Below are 23376 nucleotides of genomic sequence, written 5' to 3'. Positions count from 1 at the left end.
TTTCTCTGCATCTGTCCTGTTTTTGTACGGTGATCAGATTTGATAATGATTTTATGATAAATTGTACCACAAAAAAACGAAACTTCCTTGATTTTCCTTAATTTTGCACATATCACTGAATGTTGTCATTTGTTGTACACGATATCCAGTAATTTGTAGAATTTCTTAAAACTACTGTACAATCAGTTTATAGTTGTTATTTATATGCATGTTTTTCTTTGTTTGATACATGAAGTGAATTCTTACTTGGTGAGGGTGAGCTCAAACAGTTCGGCCAGATATTTGGGTTTATCCAACAAAGCCGTCAGAGCCCAAAACGCCTCTTCCTCTCCCAACTGCATCAGCAGCACCGCAGCTATGTAGGACATCCCTGTGAGACACACAAATGCACACACACGTTCTTCTTAAACGAAACACAGAACAGAATGAGGTGATAGTGTTTGATATACCACATCAAAAATATCTAAGACAAACACCCCAAGACTGAGACTCATACAACACTATGAAAATAGTTGAATAGACGGAGCAGCAGGGTACACCGCTGAGCAGGATGTCAGAGTGTAACCTCAATATGCTTTGTATAGCTAACCATGCATACTGTACCTCATCATCAGTACTACTGTTAAAAGCCAAAAGAAATAGCATGAGGGTATCTTACTTCCTTAATTTGAGAAATTTCCTATGGGAACAACATACAGGACAAGACATACTGTAATGCAGGGAGATATCATTGAAAACTGTAAAGCATGAATTTAATAAAAGACAAAAGTGTTATTTGACTAGATTTTAACACCTACTGGTTCTGCCATGATGCAAAAATTAACAAAACTTTTTTCCAGAAACAAAGTAATGTAAAAAATGCAAAATACAAATGTTTGCAATCCTTTGGAAAGCATTGCCAAGTATCAAACTTATTTAGGGTTCATCAGGTTTAAGATGATTTTCATACATTTTCTGTATTCTCAGAATATGTCTGATCTTAACCTAATATTTAAGAGACAGAATGGGATATAAAAGCTGCTGATTATCCAGGGTTCCTGCAAAAACTGAATAATAATAAGTGGCAAATATCAAATTTCCTAGATGACAAAACATTAAAATATATATTAAAAATACACAGGGCTCACAAGTTGTATATGAAAACTTGTAATTAATAATGTAACAACAAATATATTTCATTAACTGTGCACAGAGCAGAGCTCTCTGCATGAAGAAGTAACTCATTATAACTGTGGTCCCCTGCTTCCATCAAGTGGTCATATTATGTAGTGCAGTTATCTGCAGCACAGAACTAAGTGGATCCCAAACTCTACCTGTCATGAAGCCCCCTGATGCTAAAATTGACACCATTTTCATCAACCAGTAACAGTTCTGCAGAAACTAGTACCAAAAGAAGAGATGTACAATGACATAACATGATAAACAAGATCAAAAACATGAACTGCATGTTTCCTGTCACACATGCTTCTCGTTAAGTTTTCGTTGTGCAAATGAAAATTGCAGGTTAAATTTGAGGGAGTTTTTAAACACAAATGACACAAAGCTCTGCTGCTATACTGTCGGCATCAGCTTCTTCATTTTTCTGGATTTGACTGACATGTTTGCTTAATGTGCATCACACATTTGTCTTTTCTTCCCTGTCAAAAGTCTGTCCATGATGTACTTTGCATGTTTTTGGTTGTCTGACTTCATGTAAAAGAAGTAGTGATTGGATAATGTTTAAGGCAGTATTTTGTTAAAACCAATAAAACAGTACAACTGTTCAGTAAATTACCTTGGCTGTATCCAACCTGCGGGTTGTATTTGGCGTAGGCAATGAGGACCCTGAAGAGATTAGCTTGACCCTCAATGGCTTCTGGGCTCTCTCCCATCAGAGACCGGTGGGTAGGGAAGGAACGCTCTACAGGACAGGACATATAAGGTACTTTCTATTTTTTCTAACTTAAGTTAGCTTGTACCTGTTGTATCAACGTCTAAACCTCCATTGTGTTCATTAGATTACTTCAACCTTAACCTTAGACATGATGCACTTCAAGAATGTAATTTGTGTAATCCTAAAAGTCAACATTTAACCATGTTTACAACATTTTGAGCACTCAGTCCATTTGCAATACAGTCCTGACAGGTAGCCAAAATAGCCTCACTTTTAAAAAGTAATTCAACATGACACACTAGGCCTGTTTGAACTCACGCAGGTCGAGGGCGATCTGTCGAAACAGTGTGATGTCGTCTACAGAGTAGCGAGGTTTGGGGCAGCTGGAGGGCTGCTGATGGTTCAAACCCAGATCGTTCTGAGTCTCGCTCAGCGTGGCGATTGCCGACAGGATGCCGTACTCACTGACACCCAAGTCCACCAGAGGCCCCCGCACCTCTGACAAGCACTTCTGTTGGAGAGAGCACAAGAAATTCCCTTGTTGGAAATCAATAAATACTTTTACACACTTCTACTATAAATAAATAATAAAGAAGGACTGTCACTCATAAACATGTTGGATTACCCAACCTGGATTAGTTAAATTACTATAAAAACATGGTTATGGATAGTGGTGGGGGAAAGGGCAACATCTGTATGGATGGATAAAAAATCCCAAACAGATGATAAAACAATGACAGAATACAATATTTTGTTAATTAAGGAAGGCCTAAATTATCAAAATTGACCACTTTTAAATACATTCTACAGCTCTGCATTTAAGCACTGGAAAACTGACAAGCACTTCCTGTATTCAAAACCAGCGCTACACCTCTAGTATACTAAGATGACATAAGGATTCATTTGTGATGGTCACAAAATCACTAGTTATGGGAAGTGTCTCTTGGTTCACTAGTTTACTTCGATTATGAGCTTGTGAATTCAAACTAGGGTTGCTGCATCTAACGATAACTTTCCTTATCAATATTATCAATATTCAATATACAATTATATCAAAAAGAGGAGACATTCACTGACATTTAAGAAGCTCATACCAGAAAATGTTGACTTTTCTCTCAATTTACTAACCTGTTATTCAACTCATCATTTCAGCTCAAAACTACAAATTGTAACAAATTCAAGAGCCACATCATTTGACATTTTACCGCATTATTTGGCAATTCACCAGTTCTGATACAAACGAATTAAAGAATGTATGCCAACTTACAGTTGTAGTTGATTTTAAGATTTTTGGAGATGTTGAAGAGTTATTTTGAGATGATGCAGAGATGGTTGTTGAAAATACCTACAAGTACTGTGAATGCATTCATTTAATTCTGAAAATCACTGCCTCAAAAGTAAAATCATAACAAAAGTAAAATAAAGAAATACTAAAACATCTGGTCATACAATTTAAAAATATTTAGTTTTGACACTTCTTAATGTATTTTACCTGGTAGTTGAAGTCACTGGTTTCTCTCAGGCTGTCAATGGTGAGAAGACACTTCCACACTCTACCTCGCAGGCTCGGAGGAACACCCATCCTGATAAACCGCTCAATCTGAAAACGTGGCAAAAGTTTGAATAAAACAAGCTGTTTGATTTCTCAATTACTGCATAGAAAAACACATTAGCATAACCCATTAACATCACCTTTTTTGTTGAAGTTAACACAAGTCTCACCTGGCTCTTGCAGATAAAGCTGGATCCATTCCAGTAGCTGAGTAGCTCACACAACTCTTTCACTCTGACTGAGCTCAGCTGGGGGTAGCTGACAGAGACAACACATCATGGTGAGCCTGGACTGATTCATCACTTATAGGAATCTGGCCGATTTAACTTGCATTTTCTGTAAAAACAACTCATGATACGAAGAGGGATGATCCTCAATGAGCACAGTGAGTCTGAGTTGATATATTTATGCAAGTGATGTCAGTCAATACTATCAAGCATCCATGTATATATTTTTTACTACCATGGAAATCATTCCAGTGGTTTGGGGGGGACTTTGCCCAACAGCTTCAGGTGACAGTAACGTTACATAAAATCTAAAGTTAGACATGCAAAAGCTAACGTTACTTATCCACATACAATTCATTTGTGTTGCTTTGAGCTCTAATTTAACAAGAAAAGTCTGAAAGAAATGTTCAGCTCTCAAGTTGGGTTACAGCTTAACTTAAAAGTTAGCGTCCAACTTACCAAGTTAAAGTTTCCCACTTTCTAACAGGCGTATTCTGTATCTGTTAACCTCATTAATTAACAACCAAAGTTATAGAATGAAACAACAGTGTTATCAGTGTAATATTACCCGACTAAAACGTGAATTGAAGCGTTAGTTTGTTCAACTGTACTCATGTCCTTTAAATGGACAGACAATAAGACAACAGCTAAGCTAACTAACTAAGCTAAAGTATGTTTTCAGGAGCCACAGTAACGTTGCCCTGTCCCGCACCTGTAATCGTGACATCGGTGATGAAGTTTTTGGTCCTTTCTTTTAGTAAGAGCAAAGCCGAATTCATCAAAACGCAAGTTTTCACTGCGTCTTCTAATTGTTGAGCTTCTTCTGCTGGCGTTGCTATTGTTTCTCCCCCTCATAGTTATGAACATACACTTTGTTTGAACACTGTTTAGTCCGTTTCAAAAAATCACAGCAGTCAACCCAGCCGGTTAGCTGCTGCTGTCAAACTCAACGGTCACTCTAGGCCCGCCTCTTTCTGACGTCACCACCAATTGAAAACGGGCGGGATGAGTCACGGTTAAACAAAGAGTGGTGACAGGAAAACATGTCAGCCAATAGCATCGAAGGAGATTATCACACCAGCTAGTGATATCAGTCACAACATAGCTCTAATGTTTACTCTTTAAGGAGCAAGAATATTAGGTGACATACATTGATAAATAGTAAAAGGGACACACTGAAATTACTTCGTAAAGATTATAATGTTAGGCTGAACTCAAATGGAACTATGGGAAACTGAGTTTAATTTGCAGAAAAGGTGTCCATATATGAAACATGTCTAACATGCATGATTTTGAATAAATGCGTGATTTAAGGTGCTGCTTGACTTGTGTGAGTTATCCAGGAAGTGTTTTAGTAAGCAAAAAGAGCATGGGCTGTCACAGGACTATGTTACAAGTATTTTATCTGCCAGCTTTTCAGAAAAAAATCAATTAAATCTGGATCATCTAGCCTGTTTCAAATATCAAAAATCAGTTGTGGGCAATTTCATGACAATTAAAATGACACTTTAATGCTCTTTATTGTGGTGATACAACATATATATACAAGACCTACATAAGTCAAGTTGGTTTGATATGATCTTTATGTCTATAGTGATAATGCGATAAAGGCAGCGCTAGCAAAGAACCATGATTGACAGTGCAGTATAAGATACTCAACCGTAACTTTACTAAATGTATGCTTTTACAAGCTATGTGTAACTATTGCATAATATGGGATTATTTTTGAAGTGATAGCACATGTTTTAAAAAACTCTTTAGATATCATCATCATTCAGCAGTAACTTTGTTGTTCTTGCTCGTCTCCACTTTGTATATTGTCTGGTAGCCGTCGTCCCAGGCATACAGCTGTTTGTCTCGGGGGTGGTAGTAGATGCTGCTGTGGCTTGTGTAGCGCTTTGGGAAGAACAGCACAGGACTCTCATCACTGCAGATGGATAGCACAACAAAAGATAACATGTTCAATTTGTTGGGAAAGGGATCATGTGGTTGCAAAGTGTATTTGTGAATCTGTAGGAAGTGTCTGTTCAGCACTAAAATCATAATTTAAAATCTTGTTTACCAGCAGGTTAATCCTAAGATTGCACGTGTGTGTGTGTGTGTCTGTGTCTGTAGGTTATCTTGTGTGTCAGTGTATAATCCAACCTGTGGATGGTGTCATGGATGTCATAGAGACACTGTATGGTGGAGCGTCCTCCGTAACGTGTGTTGTAGACCACATAGAGGGTCCCACATATTAGGAAAGCTCCTTCAGCATCTCGGCTTTTACACTGCGTATCCCAGGTATACTCTACAGCCAAGGTTCCTGTGATAGAGACAAACAAATACTGTATGGTAATTATTTATGAGGCTAGGTTATGTTTGTGCATGTGTATGTGGGGATAATGCTCTCTACCTTTATCCATTTTGGCAATGACCAGGTTGCCTCCGTATTCAGGGTCAGCATGAATGACCCAGAGGCCAAGTTCATCCACAGCCAGGTCCAGGTAGGTGTTGGGGTTCAGGCTGTAGACTGGGATACGACCTGCTCCTGGGATAAGTGTGCTGTCCACCACTGACCCATTCAACAGGTCTACCTTTATTAGATTGAAACAAAAAAAAAATAGAGAAATTCAGAAATGCTCATCATTATTGTTTTGATTTCTTTGTTCAGTTGTGTTACATGTCTTCTAGGCATAGGAAATATGTGAATAATCATCTATATATAGCAACCAGACTAGGAAAAAAATAATCCTGATAGAAATACAATATAAAACTATGGTTAGGCTATGTGGATATGGGTGTATTGTCAATAGCATATGTTATTTTAACTTATAAAACTGTCTTTAGCAATAATATCTGCTCCAAAATACTCAAAGTATATATCGAGGAAAGACAGGTCAGTTTACTGGAACACAATTGTTTCTTTTGGTATTGTTAGCTTGTTGACGTCAGCTAAAACAGCAAAGCAAAGGAAATAGGACAGAAATCAACTCCCTATTGACTAAGCTCCTTTGAAAGGATCAGCTTCTAGCCAAAAGCTGCACTGCAAGTCACTGTTATGAAGTCAGAGTGCCAAATCTCAGAAATGCAATCAGTGGTCAGTAACGTAACTCAGTGACTGTTGCCAAGCAATGGGAACTTTCAGCATGACCACTGAATAAACTATGTGCTATCCATACAGCCCCCTTTTACACCTTACAAACACAGTGCAAGTCAACACAGAAAAGCCTTAATGGGAAACACACATATACAGTATTAGCCTTTCATTATTTTACTTCAGTCACAAACCTTAAGTATCTGGTTGGGTGTATCTGCCTTGTGGTAGAAGAGGAATCCATTGTAGACCACGTGACCTGTCCCCTGCCAGGGGAAAGGCAGCTGCACCACCTTAGCTGGTGGTGTGGTGGTCCTCTCTGAGAAGCTTCGCAGAGAAACGTACTCCAGGAGAGTGTTGTTACGAATTCCACTGAGCAGGTAGACCTGAAAGATTTAAAAGTTTGACAAGCTGAGATGTGAGTGAAAATTATATTGTGGAACTCAATTTTTACATTCCATTCTTGGTTTTTATGTAATGATATTGTTAATCTGTGGTGTTTATGCAATTATCATATCTGCTGCTTTTATATTAGATTTCTTTCTTTCTTCTTTCTTGTTCTTTGAATCTGAGTAATTTACACAAAAATCTGACATTTAACCCTTGCTTTTTTAAATAGTAAAAACAACCATCAAATCTTCTTACAATTCAACCATCAAAGTTTTGTATGATTTTAGAGATATCCACAGGAACAGGAACAGGAAAAATACCTCTCTAATCTGTGAAAATGGGCCTAAAAATGTACGATTTTTAACTTGAGTTTTCTGGGTGGTTTTGCATCTGTTTCAGTAAAATGATACATTGAACATGGCAAAAGCACACTGCTGCCAATCATTGATATCCCAACATAGCTGGCAGTATTGATTTTTCTGCCTCTTAAGGGCAGCAGAACAAGCTGTAAACATAACATTAGCACATTATCATTGTATGAAGTTGATATGACAAACATGTTACCAAACTGTTGCTGTTCATTTGGAGTTGCATTTCTGTCTACCTAACAAATGTAAGCCCAATATTCACTCTCCTTTTAGTTCTGTTTTGGTCTCCAGAATTCCTGAAGGATCTGGCTCTTATCTACTAAACTAACTCACATTACCCAATGTCACATTGTATTATAAAAATATTGATCAGTACATCTTTACAAATAAAGAATGGATGTGCTGATCTTGGATGAATTAGCCTCATGAAATACTATTAATTTTGTGAATGTTTAGTGATCCTCCCTCAGCAACCCCATGCTAAGACTAAAATAAGCACCGGCTGCTCAGAAAGGAAAACAGCTGTCTCTCTATTGCAAACAGTCCACTATTATTGTAATTATGTAGTCTAAAAAAAAAGAAGCAGACCTTAGCGGATCCTCCAGAGGGGTCCTTGAACCAGGAACCATAGGTGTCTCCTGCCCTCTTCACAATCTTGAGAGACTTGATTTGACTCAGAGCTGTGCTGCAGTCTGGAGGTGTTTGAGGAGAAGAGTATGAATGAATAGGTTTTTATTCAACTGTTGTACAATGTTAATGCATTTTTTGTCTCCTTTTCTGTTTATCTGGCTTTCATTTTTTGTCTCTGCACTTTTAATATATATTCTTTTACTTTTCTCCTCCTCTTCTGCCAAAGCCTTGACCACCAGACAGATAACGCTGCAACCATTATCAGTGCTGCCCACACTGCACACAGTGCTACACTCACACTGTACACTGCGCAGGCATATTTCCTACCATTCTCCATTTTGATCTTGGCTTTCTTCTTTAGCTGGTCCAGTTCTGCAGCCTTTATCTGTTGTTCAAGCAGTGCCTCTTCCATCTCGATGTCAGACTGGGTGGGGATCTTGTTTTCTAGATACTCCAACTCCCTCTCCACCCGTTCTACACGCACAGACACACTGTCCATCTGGTTCTTCACCTCCGATCTATGGAATAAAACACTTCTCATTTCATGTACCATATCTTTAAGTATTGTTTCTTCATTCAGTCACATACTGGTTCATTCATTCACTCTTGCTATTGTTGAGTATTTGGGACAACTGGTCAAAGGTAGACTTCAGACAGGCCTACCTCAGGACACTGATAGTGGACAGATAACCCCTCATTTCAGAGGAGAGGTCATAGGTCTTCTGGGTGAAACTCATTGTGTTTTGCTCACATTGGTTCAGACGCTCCTGATGTCATTGAAACAGAGAAAAGTTTTATGAATACAGAATGAAAGTGAAAAAAATTTACTTTTGAAAGACGTTCTGTCTTTCACAAATGTGAAGACAAATTCATAAACAATAAAACACACACTTGTTCATTTCCTTACACAGGGGCTTTGCTGCTACAGCCTTCCTTGGTCTAGTATGACCAGTACTGTAGCTTATCTTAGCTATTGTTGGCTAATGTTAGCCAACTTTAGTTAAATATTACAGTATAACAGATATAATGAGTCAATTCACTGACTTAAATTTGTTTTCCTCTCTTCTTGTGCTACTGTTAAACTATGTGTTAGCATTATTGTGAATGGCAGCTCCAAAAGTCAAGTGGACTTGCTTAAAGGACAGGTTCACAATATTTAAAACAACAGTCAGGGGCCCAAATGACATTGAAATAGTTTTTTTTTTTTTTTGCTGTAATCATTCCTCCTGTTCATACTGACCATTAGAAGATCCCTTCATAATGCACTTACAATGTAAATGATGGGGAACAAAAGTGGACACAGTCCTCCTTCTGTGCAAAAATATATTTATAAGGTTATCTGAGGCTAATATGAAGCTTCAACCGTCCGAATGAGTCAAATCATATAGATATCCTAGACATAATAATTTGATGCTAAAAAGACTGTAAATGTGGCAGACACCCGCTTGATATGACTAACTCAGACTGCTGAAGCTTCAGATACACTTTTAAATGCATTTTTGCACTAAATGACTGTATGGACACACTGTGAAATTTGGCCTCCATCACTTACATTGAAAGCACATTTGAAGGGGATCTTTTAAATGGTAAATGGCAAAATGGTAAATGGACTGCACTTATATAGCGCCTTTCTGGTCTTCCAACCACTCAAAGCGCTTTTACACTACAAGCCTCATTCACCCATTCACACTCACACATTCATACACTGATGGCAGGGGCTGTCATGCAAGGTGCCAACCTGTGCATCAGTAATAACCAGAATGAACAGGAGGAATGATTACAGCGAGCCAAACCTCTTTCACTGTTCATATGAACACCTGACTGTTGTTTTAAGACAGACTTTAAAAATTGTGTACTTATCCTTCAAGTAGAAACATGGAATTCTCTGGCACAATTTGACTCTTAACTTTTGAATGATAAAATTATACCATTTTCCTCTAAAAAGTGAAAAGCCTTGGAACTCTGAGGAAATGAGACACATCATTGCTTAATTCAATACACCCAGTGATTTTGCTGTCACAGCCTTAATTAGTTTCATATGGCCTGTAGTTTATGGTAGCTAATGGTAGCTAATGTTAGCAAACTCTAGCTAAATAATAATGTAACTAACATTACTGTGTCAGTTCACTGACTTCATGACACCTCTCCTCTTGTGCTACAATTAAACTACGTTTTAACATTTAGTATCATCGGTTAATTGTCACTGTTCAGCAATCTCACTCTAAAACATGAACCACTGCTGAGGTTAATGATCAGGCTAGTACCTAAAAGCTCTCTAAAATTAAGTGCATTATAGTACTACACTGAGACATACATACTTTGTAACTCTACAGTTCAGACATACAGTACATATTCACAGCTATTTTCTACAGATTCAACCTAGTTTTGGTGAAACAAGAGGACATTGTAAAAGCAGTGGATGCCAGCAATGTTGCAGCCAGATGATCTAACATGGTGTAAACTTCATTTTCTGAGTCATGACTCTTTAGGTGATGCTGTTTCAACATCAAAGCAAGAAAAGTTGACAGTATTACAGAGCAGTGTAGTTGTGGAAAAACAGAATATAAAGGTTCATGCATCAGTAACTAACATGAAAAGCAACAGTAAGAGCTGTTAGAGTGGTTAGGAGTGTTAGAGGTCATAGTGCTAACATAATATTTCCTTTGAGACTGGAATGACGCGGTCATGTCCTTCCCATCCTGCAAGTACAGTGGCCACTTACCTCCATCTGAGATAGTCTCCTCTCCATGTACTGAATTATAAAGGCATCCTGTGGGGAACCCTGGCTATGGACTGAAGTCACAGTCAGACACAAAGTTAAGAGAAAGGCAGGAACCACTCTGCCTGACATGACTAGCACTTCTTTCAGTAACTCAGCACTGAAAACTTCTGCAGCGACGACTTCTCTTTCAGTGATGATGACACCTTTTCCTGTATTTCTGAAACAGTCCTGCAGTGTGCAACCCACTAAGACAGCCTTCCACTCTGAAAATAAGCCAAAAGAAAAAAAAAAAAGATCAATTCATGTGGCTTCAGTCACAGTTTACAACAGTCTTGCTGTGTTGAAAGGAGTCCTTGATGGTCCTTTAAAAGCTGAACATGCTACTTCCTCCTACTGCGTTTAGAAAGTGTTTCAGTCCTGTTCAGAGTTGTAACTCCAGAACGTTCTGCCTTGTTTCTCTAATCAGTTGTTGCTCCAGTGGGTTTTGGATCCAAATGAACTTCACCCACACTCTCTCCCAGCCCCCCTTTCTCCTAGTCTGTCTCTCTACCTCCTTCCCTCCCACCCTTCCCCTCTCTGGATTTTGGAGTTTGTGCATTTAAGGTATGAGAGAGAAACCAAGAGAGAGGGGGATTAAAGACAGAAAGAGTTACACACAACCAAGACAAGTCCATAGCCAATTGGTCAGTCCTGCGTTGTGTTATTGTAATACTCCCCAGATGGTTCACTGACACGTCCTCAGTTCTCAGGCAGAGCAGAAGCTGTTCAATAAAAGTTGTTAACTAGGTTGCGTACAGTAACAGGATCAGGATCAGTTACTATGTCAAAGCTACACAGTTGATGATATTAAAACCAGGAAAACTGTTTAATTGACCTACAAAAGCACACTCACACAGTCTACACAAGTATGTTGTTATCTTGAAAGACACAAAGGGTGTTTCCACCAGCAGGACTACAGGTTTAATTTTGATATTACATAATAAACCCACAAAACAAATATTATATAGTTGCCTTGTAATTTCTTTGCTCCTAATTCTAGACTAGGATGTTAAAGACATGTTATTATCTAATGTCATTATCATTATAACCTCCCAAAGTAATGGCTATTCTGAAACTGATTGAAGGATGAATACTGACAGTTAGAAATAGTTTAATAAAAAGTATAAACAGATCTCTGACTCAGTAAATCCAAGTTTGAACATTTTTTGGCAGTGTGGTTTCCTGGCCTTATGATCGTTCTTGGTGATCCAAATCATATTCTGACTGATTTAGGTCCAAAGGTTGTCACTGCCATTATGGATAGCTCTCAGTCCTGCCATTTTATCTCCATCTGGTGCTTTTTAGAGCCGCCTGGGCCTGTTTCCTGGGCTTTTTTTGTTATGACAGACAACATCTGGCTGTCAGCTTTAAGCACTGTGGTAGTGCATATTAAACACAGAGCTGCAGAGTGGCAACCAAATGTGAACAAGACATGGACAATAGAGGATAAGACAAAAACATGCTAACAAAACAACATACTGTATATCCCATCTTCTTAACGTCCTCTGTTGAGATCTGCAGTATTTTATCTTTCTTTAGGCCTCTGCAGTTATAGCAGGTTTCTGTCAGAAGATGGCGCCACATCATAACAGGAGCACTACTACACACTACAACATAATACAGTCTTATATTATCAGGCTTTACTATGTCACCCCCCACAGCCAACCACTGCCCCCACCACTTTAAATGTGGTCTGTAATTATAGCCTACTGCTAAATCCACTTTGGGATGCAGTGGTAGTAATGCAGGAGGAAAACAAGAAGGAACTTTGAGAAACCAAGTTCATGATCAGAAATGTACTCTCTGCTGGGGCTCCTAACCTTTTTGACTTGCATCCACTTACAACAAAACATTGTTTATGTGTGACTCCAAACCAATCTGTTTGAGTCCTGTGCAGTTCAACCAAAGTGATTTTCTCTTCTCAAATGGTTTTATTTGAACAATTTCTCACAGCCTGAAAAAGTAAAACTATCCACTATCTAGCTGAAGAAAAGGAATGATTAGAAAAGTCAGAAAAAAATAAACATCATTTTACGTAGAGGAAATATGTTTATGATTGTCACTCATCCTGTTAAGTATTTTATTTTGGAGTGTCTTTTGTTAGGTCCCAACTGGTAGACTTTGCTTAAAAAATTAAATTAAAATAAAAAATCAGCAGTCTAAAAGCCTGGTCTTGCAGCAGAATGTACTTAAAGTACCAATTATGCAGCATGGCAGCTGTCAGTGTTATATTATTACTTTATTGGATCATTGTTATCTGAGCATTATCATGGTGCATTAAATGCATTAAGTGCATTAAGTGGCGCTTTAATGTTGTAGTTGGTTGTGGTGGAGCTTATTTTAATTGCTTCAGATACTACTTGGTAACAATGCACCATAAAACATAAACTGATTTACATTTCTTATGTAAGATTTTAATCTGTAAATACTGTAGCTGTCAAATAAATGTAGCAAAAAGTAAAAAGTACAATATTTTCCTCTGAAATGTCATGAAGTAGAATTGTAACATAACATAAAATGGAATAATAATATTGTGCTGAAGCACAGTACCTGAGTAAACCGATGCTCTATGTAGATTAAAAGACTGAAGGTCTTTATTCAGTGTTGCCTTCTCCTGCCTAGTTTGACGACTAATCATGGAAACACAAAAGAGGAACTACATTGCATTTCATTTCAGTGAAGCTGTAACTATTTGACCATCAGGTCAAGAGATCTATACCTAATTAATCTTACCTGTGGTAGTCTATACCCAGCATAAAATATAAAATTGTGCGTTATGTTGCTATTTACTGTAAAGCATCTTCTGCAATCTAAATACCTGTTCAACTGACTACTGAACAATAATACGGTAAACATTTGTTTTCCATGAGGAATGTACCTGAGGTAAGGTAAGATAAGGATTTTAACTTGTTTCAGGTTATCAGATAACCACCACCTTCAATGTTCTAGCTGCATACTACACACACTTGTGTGCACACATGCTCCAACCACACACACACACACACACACACACACACGCACGCACACACACACACACACAATGAGATGTAACGTCATGAAAGATTCATTACAATTTGTGGAGGAGACCTATAAAATATCCATAGAGTCTCAGTGAGACATCTCACTGGGTTCACATTCAGGAATGACAGGAGTAATCCCAAGAGCTTTGTGTGTGTCCATGATTCTGTATTTATGACTATGTTTGCACGTTTGTTTGAGTCAGTGTGTTTACATTAAATAAAACTAAAAAGATGTTTGTCTCTGTGTGCGTGTATGCATGTAACTGTCTCTGTGTGAGTGTAAGTGCATAACTGTTAATATACACGGATGTGTGTGTATGCATGTGTGTGTGTGTGTTGAGTGATTGAGTGAGTGATGCCAGCTTCCCACCACCCTCTGTCTCTTGACCTTTCCTGCCAGTCTTTGTGTTTGGCAGATGATGAGGTTTTAATGCCAACCAGTGCAGACAGGTTCCGCCTGGAGACAGCTGACTCTGTAGAGGCTTTAAATGTGGAGGACAGAAAGTGAAAAAATCTGTCCATCATCATACACATAGATGGCAACATATGCACTGAATTATTTCCTGTAGGGTGCCGGATATAGCTCTTAAACATAAATGTTTTTTTAAAAGACATAGTTGTTAATGCACCTGACATGTTCTACTGGCTGCAATGGCCAGTTTGAGAGTTACTGTGCGGAGCCAATTACATCAGACTGCAGCAGCCCTGAGTGATCAAAATCTGAATGGGGACTGTCAGGAAACCAAGAAAGTTTATATATGGGAATGAAAACAGGTTTAGCTCAGTTAAAAATGCCCTGGTCTCCCATAGACTGTGGTGCCTGAGCTCAATGTTATTTTATTGATTCGACTTTCGATTTTAAGGTCAGACTTTGATTTGATTTCAACTTTTTTTTCCAGCACTGACGACTATGCCATCGTTAGACTATTGATTTTTGATTTGTAAAGATCAAGAGAATATTGATTTTATGCCCTGACTATTGTCATTTACATGTTCATATTCTTTAAAAAAAATAGGCTACATAGTATCAAGTGTGATATAAGTGTCATATTTTTAGGAAATGTATCACAATAAGTCCATATGGTCAAATTTAAAGAATTTATTTAAAATGTAATAACAATAACTTATTTCACCAATCAATTGGGAACAAAATGTTAAACACAAAAACAAAAAGAAGAGCCACTAGACAGCAGAAGGTTAGTTTACAACAACAGCTTGAGTTTCCTCACCTGTGGCCACCAGGATTAATCCTGGTGGCTCTTTGCAGGTGAGGAAACTAAGTTTAAGTGTTGCACTTTCTAGACGGTCCCTGCGCACTCGTCTCACAGCCGGCTGTACATAGAGACCAACGTTATTGGTCCAGCTCAGAGGACGGCTTGTTTAGGTGAAAATTATAGCCCGTTGTCTACCTTACTAATGTAGGAAAGAGGTGTCACACGCAGCGCCGGACATGAGCAAGTAGGGAGAGAAAAAAAATACAGGGAGAATCACAGATCCTGCTTTTGATATCGAAGGTCAAAATCGAACACTCTTTTAAATTAATTTTCAATTTAGAATCGGAATCGTGACATCCCTACAATGTAATGTTATTGATAATCTCTCCACACGATAACATTGGTAATATTAATTGGTAATAAAAACAATGAACAACAACAGATGACTGTACTGCTCTGTCTCCTGTCTCTGTAACTGACAGTAAACCACTGTAGCGTTATTGTCTCTGCTGTAGTCAGACATCAGATAAACAAGCCACGCCAGGCTTTGTCTGATGAACAGTAGACACGGCTGTGCATAACGTAACTCAGTAAATAAATGATAATGTACCTCAGTAATATTTGAAGTGTGAGTTATATAAATGACCTGTGTTGGAACTCTAGACCTTGTTGTCTGAGCTGTCAGAAACTGACCTGGAATCTTTCCAGACTGATACTGACACAAGACAGAAGAGTTAGTTTGTTTTTCCTTTTTTGGAATACACGTGCACACTGAGATTTCACTAAGTTATTGACCTTTTACACAGAAATGCGTTATTTGACATTTCTCTCATGCTTACACCCTGCCCCTCATCTTCTGTCTCCTGTATTCTGATAACAGACTGCAGGTTCAATAAATCCAGATTTCTTTAGTTCTGCCTCTCTCTGCCTGAAATCAGTGCTGAAGAACTATGATGTAGCATGTGGAGCAGCAGGACTGATTGATGTTTGTGAATGAATTGATGTATTTTACATCTGTGAGTCACAGACAGCAAGATGAAGTAGCAGAAGCTGGAGCTACAGAAACAGCAGATACCTGCCCAGCCTTCTCATCATCACTTCTAACCCTCAGCAGTGGCCTTCACTCAGGCCTCTAATCTTCCAGGTCTGATGGCTCTAGGATGAAGATAGCACACAGGGTCAGTACATAGCTTCAGTTCAGCATCATGCTTTTGCCACAGCTGATCTGTTCTGATGAGTGCCAGTAATCTTACTGAGCTGTGCATAGGAGAACCTTTCTGAATTAAAAGGTTCTCTGTGTTTACAGCGAATGGCTATGTCTATAACTCTGTGACATCATCAGGGGATCTGGATCAATGGGCTTGATGCTGCTTGTCAAGTAAAAATGCACTTGTAAGTTGTTTTTAGTTAAGTAATGTTTATTTTAATTGTCTGTTTTTTGTCTCGTTTGTTAGCAGTGCTGACTGTGAAAGAGGATTCTCTGAAATGAACAATATAATAACGCCACTACGGACACAATTACAAATCAGTAAGGTCTCAGCACTGATGTTCATTTCTTGGTTGGGGGTTGGGCCTCCTTTGAACCAGTGGGATCCAGAAAATATGTCAAGAAATGGGTGCTTAAAAGAAGGTCAGCTGATCACATAACCTGTCAACAAAGAAAACAAGTCCACTAGAGCTCAGAATACAAATCAATTTGGGAGATATTTTGAGGTGGGTAATTTTTACCGCTCAGTGCTACACCGGATCTTCCACCTGCCAAATCTCACTTTAACCCCTGCAGACAACTAGAGAGAACTAGAGAGAAGTAAATAGGATAAATAGAGATAGAGAGAGGGCTGTAACAATTATACTGTTATATTTGTTAGTTATTATTATTCATCCATATTGAGTGAACAGGCAACCTTGCTGTGGATTTCTACCAACTCTGGTTTGTAGAATGCTTGTGATATTGCTGTCAGTTTTTAACAATCCAGATCAGATTTTATGATGCCAATACAGCACATTAATCTAACTGAATTAACGCTCATAGAGCTAGGCCGTCAAACTGACAGCTGGTATTTGTATTCAGCTCTAGTAAGGCCTGACAGTATCAAGTAGACATTAGACAGTGATGTAGATAGATGCATAAAAAGAGAGATAGGTGAAGCAGGAGAGAATGGATGGAAGACATGTAGAGATGACATTTCCATATCAAGGGTGGATAGACAGGTGAAAAGAGAGACAATGAAAAGGAGAAACCAGAACAAGGCAGACCTTTTCTCCTTCTCCTTCATTATCTCCCTACTCATGTCTCCTCATCTAAAGCTTTATACGTCACTTCATCTTTCCCATTACATAAAGCTACATGCGCAATATCTGCTGTCATAGTTCCCCATGTGTCTAACATGGTTTCACAATCGCTCTCTGACCTTCCTTCTCGGTTCCCTCCCTCTCTTGCTCTCTTTATCTCTCTGTGGGTCGCCTGACTTCCCGCAGTCCCACTCTTTAAAATTTTCATTACTAGGATGCTCCCTGGTGCAGGAGGCCAAGGTGAATGCCAAGTCAACCCCAGGTATAGAAATTAATTAGCTTTTATTCAAGCACAATTTATTGTTACTTCACTGAGGCATTTCCATTGTCAGGGAACCTCAGCCTTTCCGTTCCTTATATTTCAAAGCAAATTACTCTCATCTACATTTGCATTTGTTAGTCAGGAGCTATGTTTTGCATACATATACATGAAAATGTGAAACCTTGTGAAGACAAAATTAGAACAAACATAAGAAGATCACAACTAGGTTAATCCTTCAAAGAGAGAACATTTCTAAACACTTGCATGCAAGAATATCCAGTCAACATTAGGTTTAAGATATGCAAGATATATAACCTATTCTTTCTCCCTTGTTCCTGTATACTCTTTTTTTTTTTTTTAAAGATTAACACAGATGTGTCTCCAACATGTGAAATCTTGTTGTCCCTCACATCCTGTTTTATTTATATTTGCTGTGTGCAAATGGGAAAATCATTTTCCACTGAATCTTCTGGAAAATTACTGTTTTTATTTGTTTTTTTCCCCACTTTCGTAAGGTTTCACTCAAACTGCTTCTGTCTGACAGACTCTCAGTGGAGAGACTGTATTATACAGTTAGGAATGTGAATGAAAGCTGCAATTGTACAATCAAAACTGAATATTTTTCAAACAAGGGGTTCAAATGATCACTTTTAGTATTTAAAGCTGCACTAATCAATATTTTTATCAACAATGCATCAAATGACTGAGTGTAATGTGCGAGTAACACCAAACTCTGCAGTTCCCCAACCAAAACAATGAGCTCATAGACGTTAAAATGCATCTTTCATCTCGTTGTTTTGGTTTTACGGCCTACAGCTTCACTTTTTTGGTTCACTCTCTGCCTCATGTACAGCAGCATCAGGTGGCTGTTTTAAGTGAAAAATCTCTAAATAAACCCAGAGAGCCAGATATTTCCAACAAGAGTTGATTGAAACCAAAACAGAGCTAAAAGGAGTTGAATGTTAGACTTAAGTTTGTCAGATGGACAGAAACACACCTCCAAATGAATGCTAATGTTCCTGTGTGTCTGCTAAATGTTTGATGCTTAGGCAACATGTTCAATTACCTCTACCTTTGTTAGAAAGTAATATGTCAACATGATGTTTTTACTTTGTTGCGCTGCCCCCAATTGGCAAAAAAAAAAAGTAAATAAAATTAATGTAGCTATAAAGAAAAAACATGCATTCCTACAGTACAAGATACACTATTACCTTCAAGCAATATGATTCCACATGATAAAAGGACTAATATGATTAAGCTTCTTTAGGATAATTAATGTCCAAGGCATAACAACTGAATAAGAAATAAACAAGGACTTTCTCAGACAGGAAATACAGTTGCTTATTGCAGGCAGGGGAGGGAGAAGGCATGAACCTTATTTGAGAAGTCACCAATGGGATCATTCATCATTGTAGCTGAATATTTCCATGCATTCATCTATTATGCCAGAAAAAAGGACAGACACAATAATGAAACAGACCAAAAGATTTTTAATCATAAGTCACCTTACTTTAACATACATTACTTATACAAAAAGATGTTTGGGCACATGTGACATAGTTCGTGTTTTGGGGTTTATGAATGCTTGCACCGGAAGAAGCGTTTGTCTGCCTGCAAGGCTGAATTCAGGGAAAAGAAACACCCAGTTTACAGCTCTGGGACTTCCTGCCTTCAGAGCTGTCTGTGGTGCTGAAAGAAATGACCTATAGCGAACATTCAAAAGTCATTAATCACACCACTATTGTACTGACCTGTTATTTGCATACAGTGTGTGTAGTCCACCTCATGTGAACCTTGCCGCTTCCCTTATCAACCGGACATTTTCCCCCTTGACTGCCACTGGTTAGATTTGCCCTGTTTACAGCACCATTATTGTAAACTCTTGACATGTAAGTGCTAAAACCTCAAAGTTGTGGGACACCAGCGCTAGTGTATCTGTCACAAATGGTCACAACATTTTTGGTGTTGCTTAAATCATATGCCATGTCTATTCTATTGTTTCGCACCATGAGTGAACTTCTTGACACTCTGCTTTTAACGTTTTAGCTGTCTAGAGGGGCAAGTGGGCTGTGTACATGGAGAGCTGTACTTTAAAAAGTGCACACAGTGTATGCATTTAATTATTTTTGGAAACAGGGAATTCCCATCGTGCTGTTTTCTTTTTACTGTATCCGTTTCTAAGCGATGTTTCCCCCTCCCTTGTCTCCTCAATGTGCGCCCTCCATTTCCCCAAATGTGAGATGGTTTGAAGCAACACCTCCAGTTGTGAGCTCTACAGAGATCAGGCTCTAAAAGCACGGGAAACATCAGACATGCATTAGGAGTGAACAGGATTATGTCATACAGCTATTAATATTAGAAACCTTCAGCACATTGCTGTGTGCTGAGAACAAGTAGTGCTGGAGGAAGTGATCTCTGATCACCAAGTGGAAGCTTAGAAATACTGCTTTTTTGAACAAATCGTTTTTCAATCAGTTGACAAACAAAAGAAAAATAAATGTTGGAACACAGAGTAACTGGTAAATGATTGCAGGGCTCTTAGGGGACTAGATTGTAAGTTTTGTATGATGAGTAGTACATGTGTTCTGAGGGCTTTGAAGAACAAAGAATTCCACTGTCCGTGCAGTGATGAAGGACATTAGTTGCTATAGAGACAAGAGCGAGGTGTATAAGTGTACAGGTGAAGGAATGTACTGGTAAGGTCACATCACAACACACTTTACCACACACACACACACACACAAAGGCAGCCATGGGCATGGACAGCAACACACATTTGGGAGCTTTATTGGCTGACCTTTTTAGCACTTCAGAAAGCTGCAAAACACATTGTGAGAGACAAAACACCTTTTGCAGAGAAATAAAGGTTGCTTCCAGGCTTTGACATCTAATTGGGAACAGAAAGCTTTTTCTTCTCACCTTACAGAACACCGACTTAAGTTCATTACGCTGATTATGTTCTGCAAGCCTGAAATATCTGTGGATAATGCCTCCTGACAATGCAAAGCAGTACATTGTTTAAAGGATAATTCCAATTTATTACATCTAGGGTCTTATTTTAATTTAATTTTAATTATAAACTTTGACTTCCCCTTCCATAGTTGATAACACATACAGCTGGTTGAACACCTGGGTCCTCTGGTGCAGTCACAATTACCTGGAGCTAAAGACATTCAGAACTCCCTGCCATACTTAACAGCAGTGTGTAGGTTGTGAAAACCTCCCAGTACCTGTGTTGGAACATCTGCATAGTCATGACAAAAGACCCAACAGAGGATGGTAAGGACGCCATGGAACACTGTACGCTTAAACTACAGAACATAAGAATAGTTCCTTTAACCATGCTATAACCCTCATGAAGAAGTAAATCAGTTATGTAATGTCCAAACAAGGATCAGCTAACTCTAACCCTAACCCTTATTCTGACAGGTGTTTCTAATATTTTGTGGATTCCATTTATCATATATATCAACCTGTATACAGTAAAGTATAGACTGTTTGTGTTCCAGCTCTTGTCTGTAATAGCTGTAAGTTTAAGTTTGCTTGTTTAACATGTGTAGAAATTTCTCAATATTTAAGTATTTAAGTATTGAGAGCTATAGAAAACCTGGGTAAAATTCCTTGAATGTGTCAACATACTCGGTTCATAAAACTGGTAAAGTTGATTATCCTGTTCAATGGATTTTGTGCTCACTGTTGGTTTTGCCTGCAAATACAGTGGGTTTGATAAACTGGCAAAAGTGCTAGCTGGTTTACAACTGCTCTGGTCATCAGATCTGACTTTTTGGTTGTTGCAGCATCTGACTTTTTGTAGCAGCATCACTGTGTCACTCTGATGAGTTATCATAAAAGAATGCCCAACTTGTCATAAATCAGAATTATTCTTGAAGCTTTGTGAGACACAGACACAGAGGGCTTATGGTATAGTATGTATATCAGTTCAAGTGTCGGGGCAAGAATGTCTAAGTGTACATTAAGTGCACTTTAAGGACTATGATTTTACAAGATAATGCAATTATGTATGTATTCATAATTGCATTATGTTATTTAGCAGTCATGCACTACATACAGTGAACCTGCCCTTGTAATTTATTGCACTTGATTTGAGGGCTTGTAAATTATATTTAAGAGCAAATAATCGACTTATACAACAATTTTACAAAGATACGAGTTGCAGTCCCTTTTGGTGCAGAGAAATTATACAGCTAGGCTCCCTGCTGACTGTTAGCTTAATTAGCTGGCCACTGTATAAATAGCAACATGGAAGCAAACAGAGCCATACCCATACACTGATTTCTTGAATGCATATTGCAGCTTCATGAGCATCGGCTATCTTGTCCATCACAGCACTCCCAGTAAAGTGCTACTGTTAGGAGCTCATTTCCACTGTGGATATGTAGGCAGTGCATATGCAGGAAACCACACCCTGCTAATGAGCAAATGCTCTTATTCATTCAAGGACAAACAAACACTCAATCAGAAGGGACTGCAGATCACTGAAGTGTGCTGTGCATCCAGGTGTACCAATTGATCCCTGTTGAGAGTTTTAGTGGGAGAATATCTTGTAACAGATGTTCTTTTATCTTTCAGAACTGAATCAAAAAACAACAAAATATTTCAAAATGTGTTGTGTTGTTTCAGGAAAGCTTGTCTGAAGCTAATTGGTAAAACACAAGAATGGATTATTATCTGTTGGCACACAGCCTGTAAAAGGAATGTACACAAAAAAAGTGACAACAGCTTCTTGTAGGAACATTCACTGGAACATTAGGAACCATAAGATTTCCTCAGCGTCACTCCTTAATGGGTGAGCTGCCATTTATTCTCTAATCTGCTCTCAAATGGAAAAGCTGAGTGGCCTATTTATTTCCCCATGTATTCTAATCAACTCTCAACATTCCTTTCAATTCACCCTTATCTACCCACCCATCACCAAACAGCAGACAAAGTTAGCAACTAGCTAGTGAACATCATAGCAGCTAAAGAGTAAAATATTTCCCTCAGGAGTTGGTGGAGACCAAAGCAGAGCTGGAATGAGAGTGAATATTTGACTTACATGACTTACATATGACTCCAAAAGAATACTACTGTTTCTCAATGTCTGCTGGATATTTAAGTAGGAAACTGTTTGCTAACATGTTTGCCATTACAAGTTTACAAGAAATTTGTCAAAGGTGTGTGATGTTCAGCTTACTGTGCAGGTCTGCACCCATGTGCCCTGAAACTGATCATTATTTTACTTAAAGCAGCATTAATCAGAATAACACATGAATTTAAAGTATAAGCTCAACATTGACATACTAAAATATGGAAATATTTCAAGTAAAATCTGACCAGAGAACATTGTTCGATGTCATCTCTCTCTCTCTTTCTCTCCTTACAATTTGTTTGCCAAGATTTTTACTTGGGGGTTAGGGTTGGCTAACAGTTGCATGGCAACTGGAAGTGCATTGTCCATAGTGCTGCAAACAGAGAACTAACTTTGTTAGCAGTGATGCTAAAGAAGCTTTCATATGACACAAGTCGAGCTCTGTGTTCAACACCATGTCAGGACGTGACAACACAGGAGAAGGACTTATCTGCCATTTTTTTTCAAAACATAGGCCAAAATTTCAACTCAACTACAGTCATTGTGGATGGATATTGTTTTCAGTTCCATACACCAGTTGTCGCTGTTCTGACAAGCATAAACTCTCTCTGCCTCATAAAAT

The 23376-nt window shown here is 38.4% G+C and overlaps 2 protein-coding genes across 2 annotated transcripts in view; both read right to left on the bottom strand.

Annotated features, from left to right (window-relative positions):
* Positions 1–4629, bottom strand: part of si:ch211-266k8.4 (rab GTPase-activating protein 1) — a 61242-nt gene extending 56613 nt beyond the window's left edge. Inside the window, exons 1-6 of the mRNA XM_067588897.1 lie at positions 4365–4629; positions 3596–3683; positions 3366–3473; positions 2192–2384; positions 1775–1900; positions 247–370 (exon numbers count right to left, since the gene is read on the bottom strand). Coding sequence (XP_067444998.1) covers positions 247–370; positions 1775–1900; positions 2192–2384; positions 3366–3473; positions 3596–3683; positions 4365–4519 — 794 coding nt within the window. The 5' untranslated portion in view covers positions 4520–4629. The remainder of the gene's footprint in view (positions 1–246; positions 371–1774; positions 1901–2191; positions 2385–3365; positions 3474–3595; positions 3684–4364) is intronic.
* A 524-nt stretch (positions 4630–5153) lies between these two features.
* olfml1 (olfactomedin-like 1) lies at positions 5154–11368 on the bottom strand. The gene is made up of 8 exons (XM_067588898.1): positions 10839–11368; positions 8780–8883; positions 8444–8634; positions 8075–8178; positions 6923–7114; positions 6048–6228; positions 5798–5957; positions 5154–5579 (listed from the first exon to the last, which is right to left on the bottom strand). Exons 1-8 carry the CDS (start codon positions 10965–10967, stop codon positions 5423–5425), a joined length of 1218 nt encoding a protein of 405 aa, XP_067444999.1. The 5' UTR covers positions 10968–11368; the 3' UTR covers positions 5154–5422.
* Positions 11369–23376: the final 12008 nt, after the last annotated feature.

This window comes from Thunnus thynnus, chromosome 5 (assembly GCF_963924715.1).
Source record: "Thunnus thynnus chromosome 5, fThuThy2.1, whole genome shotgun sequence".
Taxonomy (NCBI): Eukaryota; Metazoa; Chordata; class Actinopteri; order Scombriformes; family Scombridae; genus Thunnus; species Thunnus thynnus.
This window is presented reverse-complemented; position numbering and strand designations above follow the sequence as displayed.

Coding starts and splice junctions, on each gene's coding strand:
- olfml1 (XM_067588898.1), bottom strand. CDS start 10,967: ATGTCAGGCAGAGTGGTTCCTGCCTTTCTCTTAACTTTGTGTCTGACT. Junction 8,635..8,779: donor TCCACTATCAGTGTCCTGAG/GTAGGCCTGTCT, acceptor TTTATTCCATAG/ATCGGAGGTGAAGAACCAGA. Junction 7,115..8,074: donor CCTCTGGAGGATCCGCTAAG/GTCTGCTTCTTT, acceptor TAAATCTTTCAG/GTCTACCTGCTCAGTGGAAT.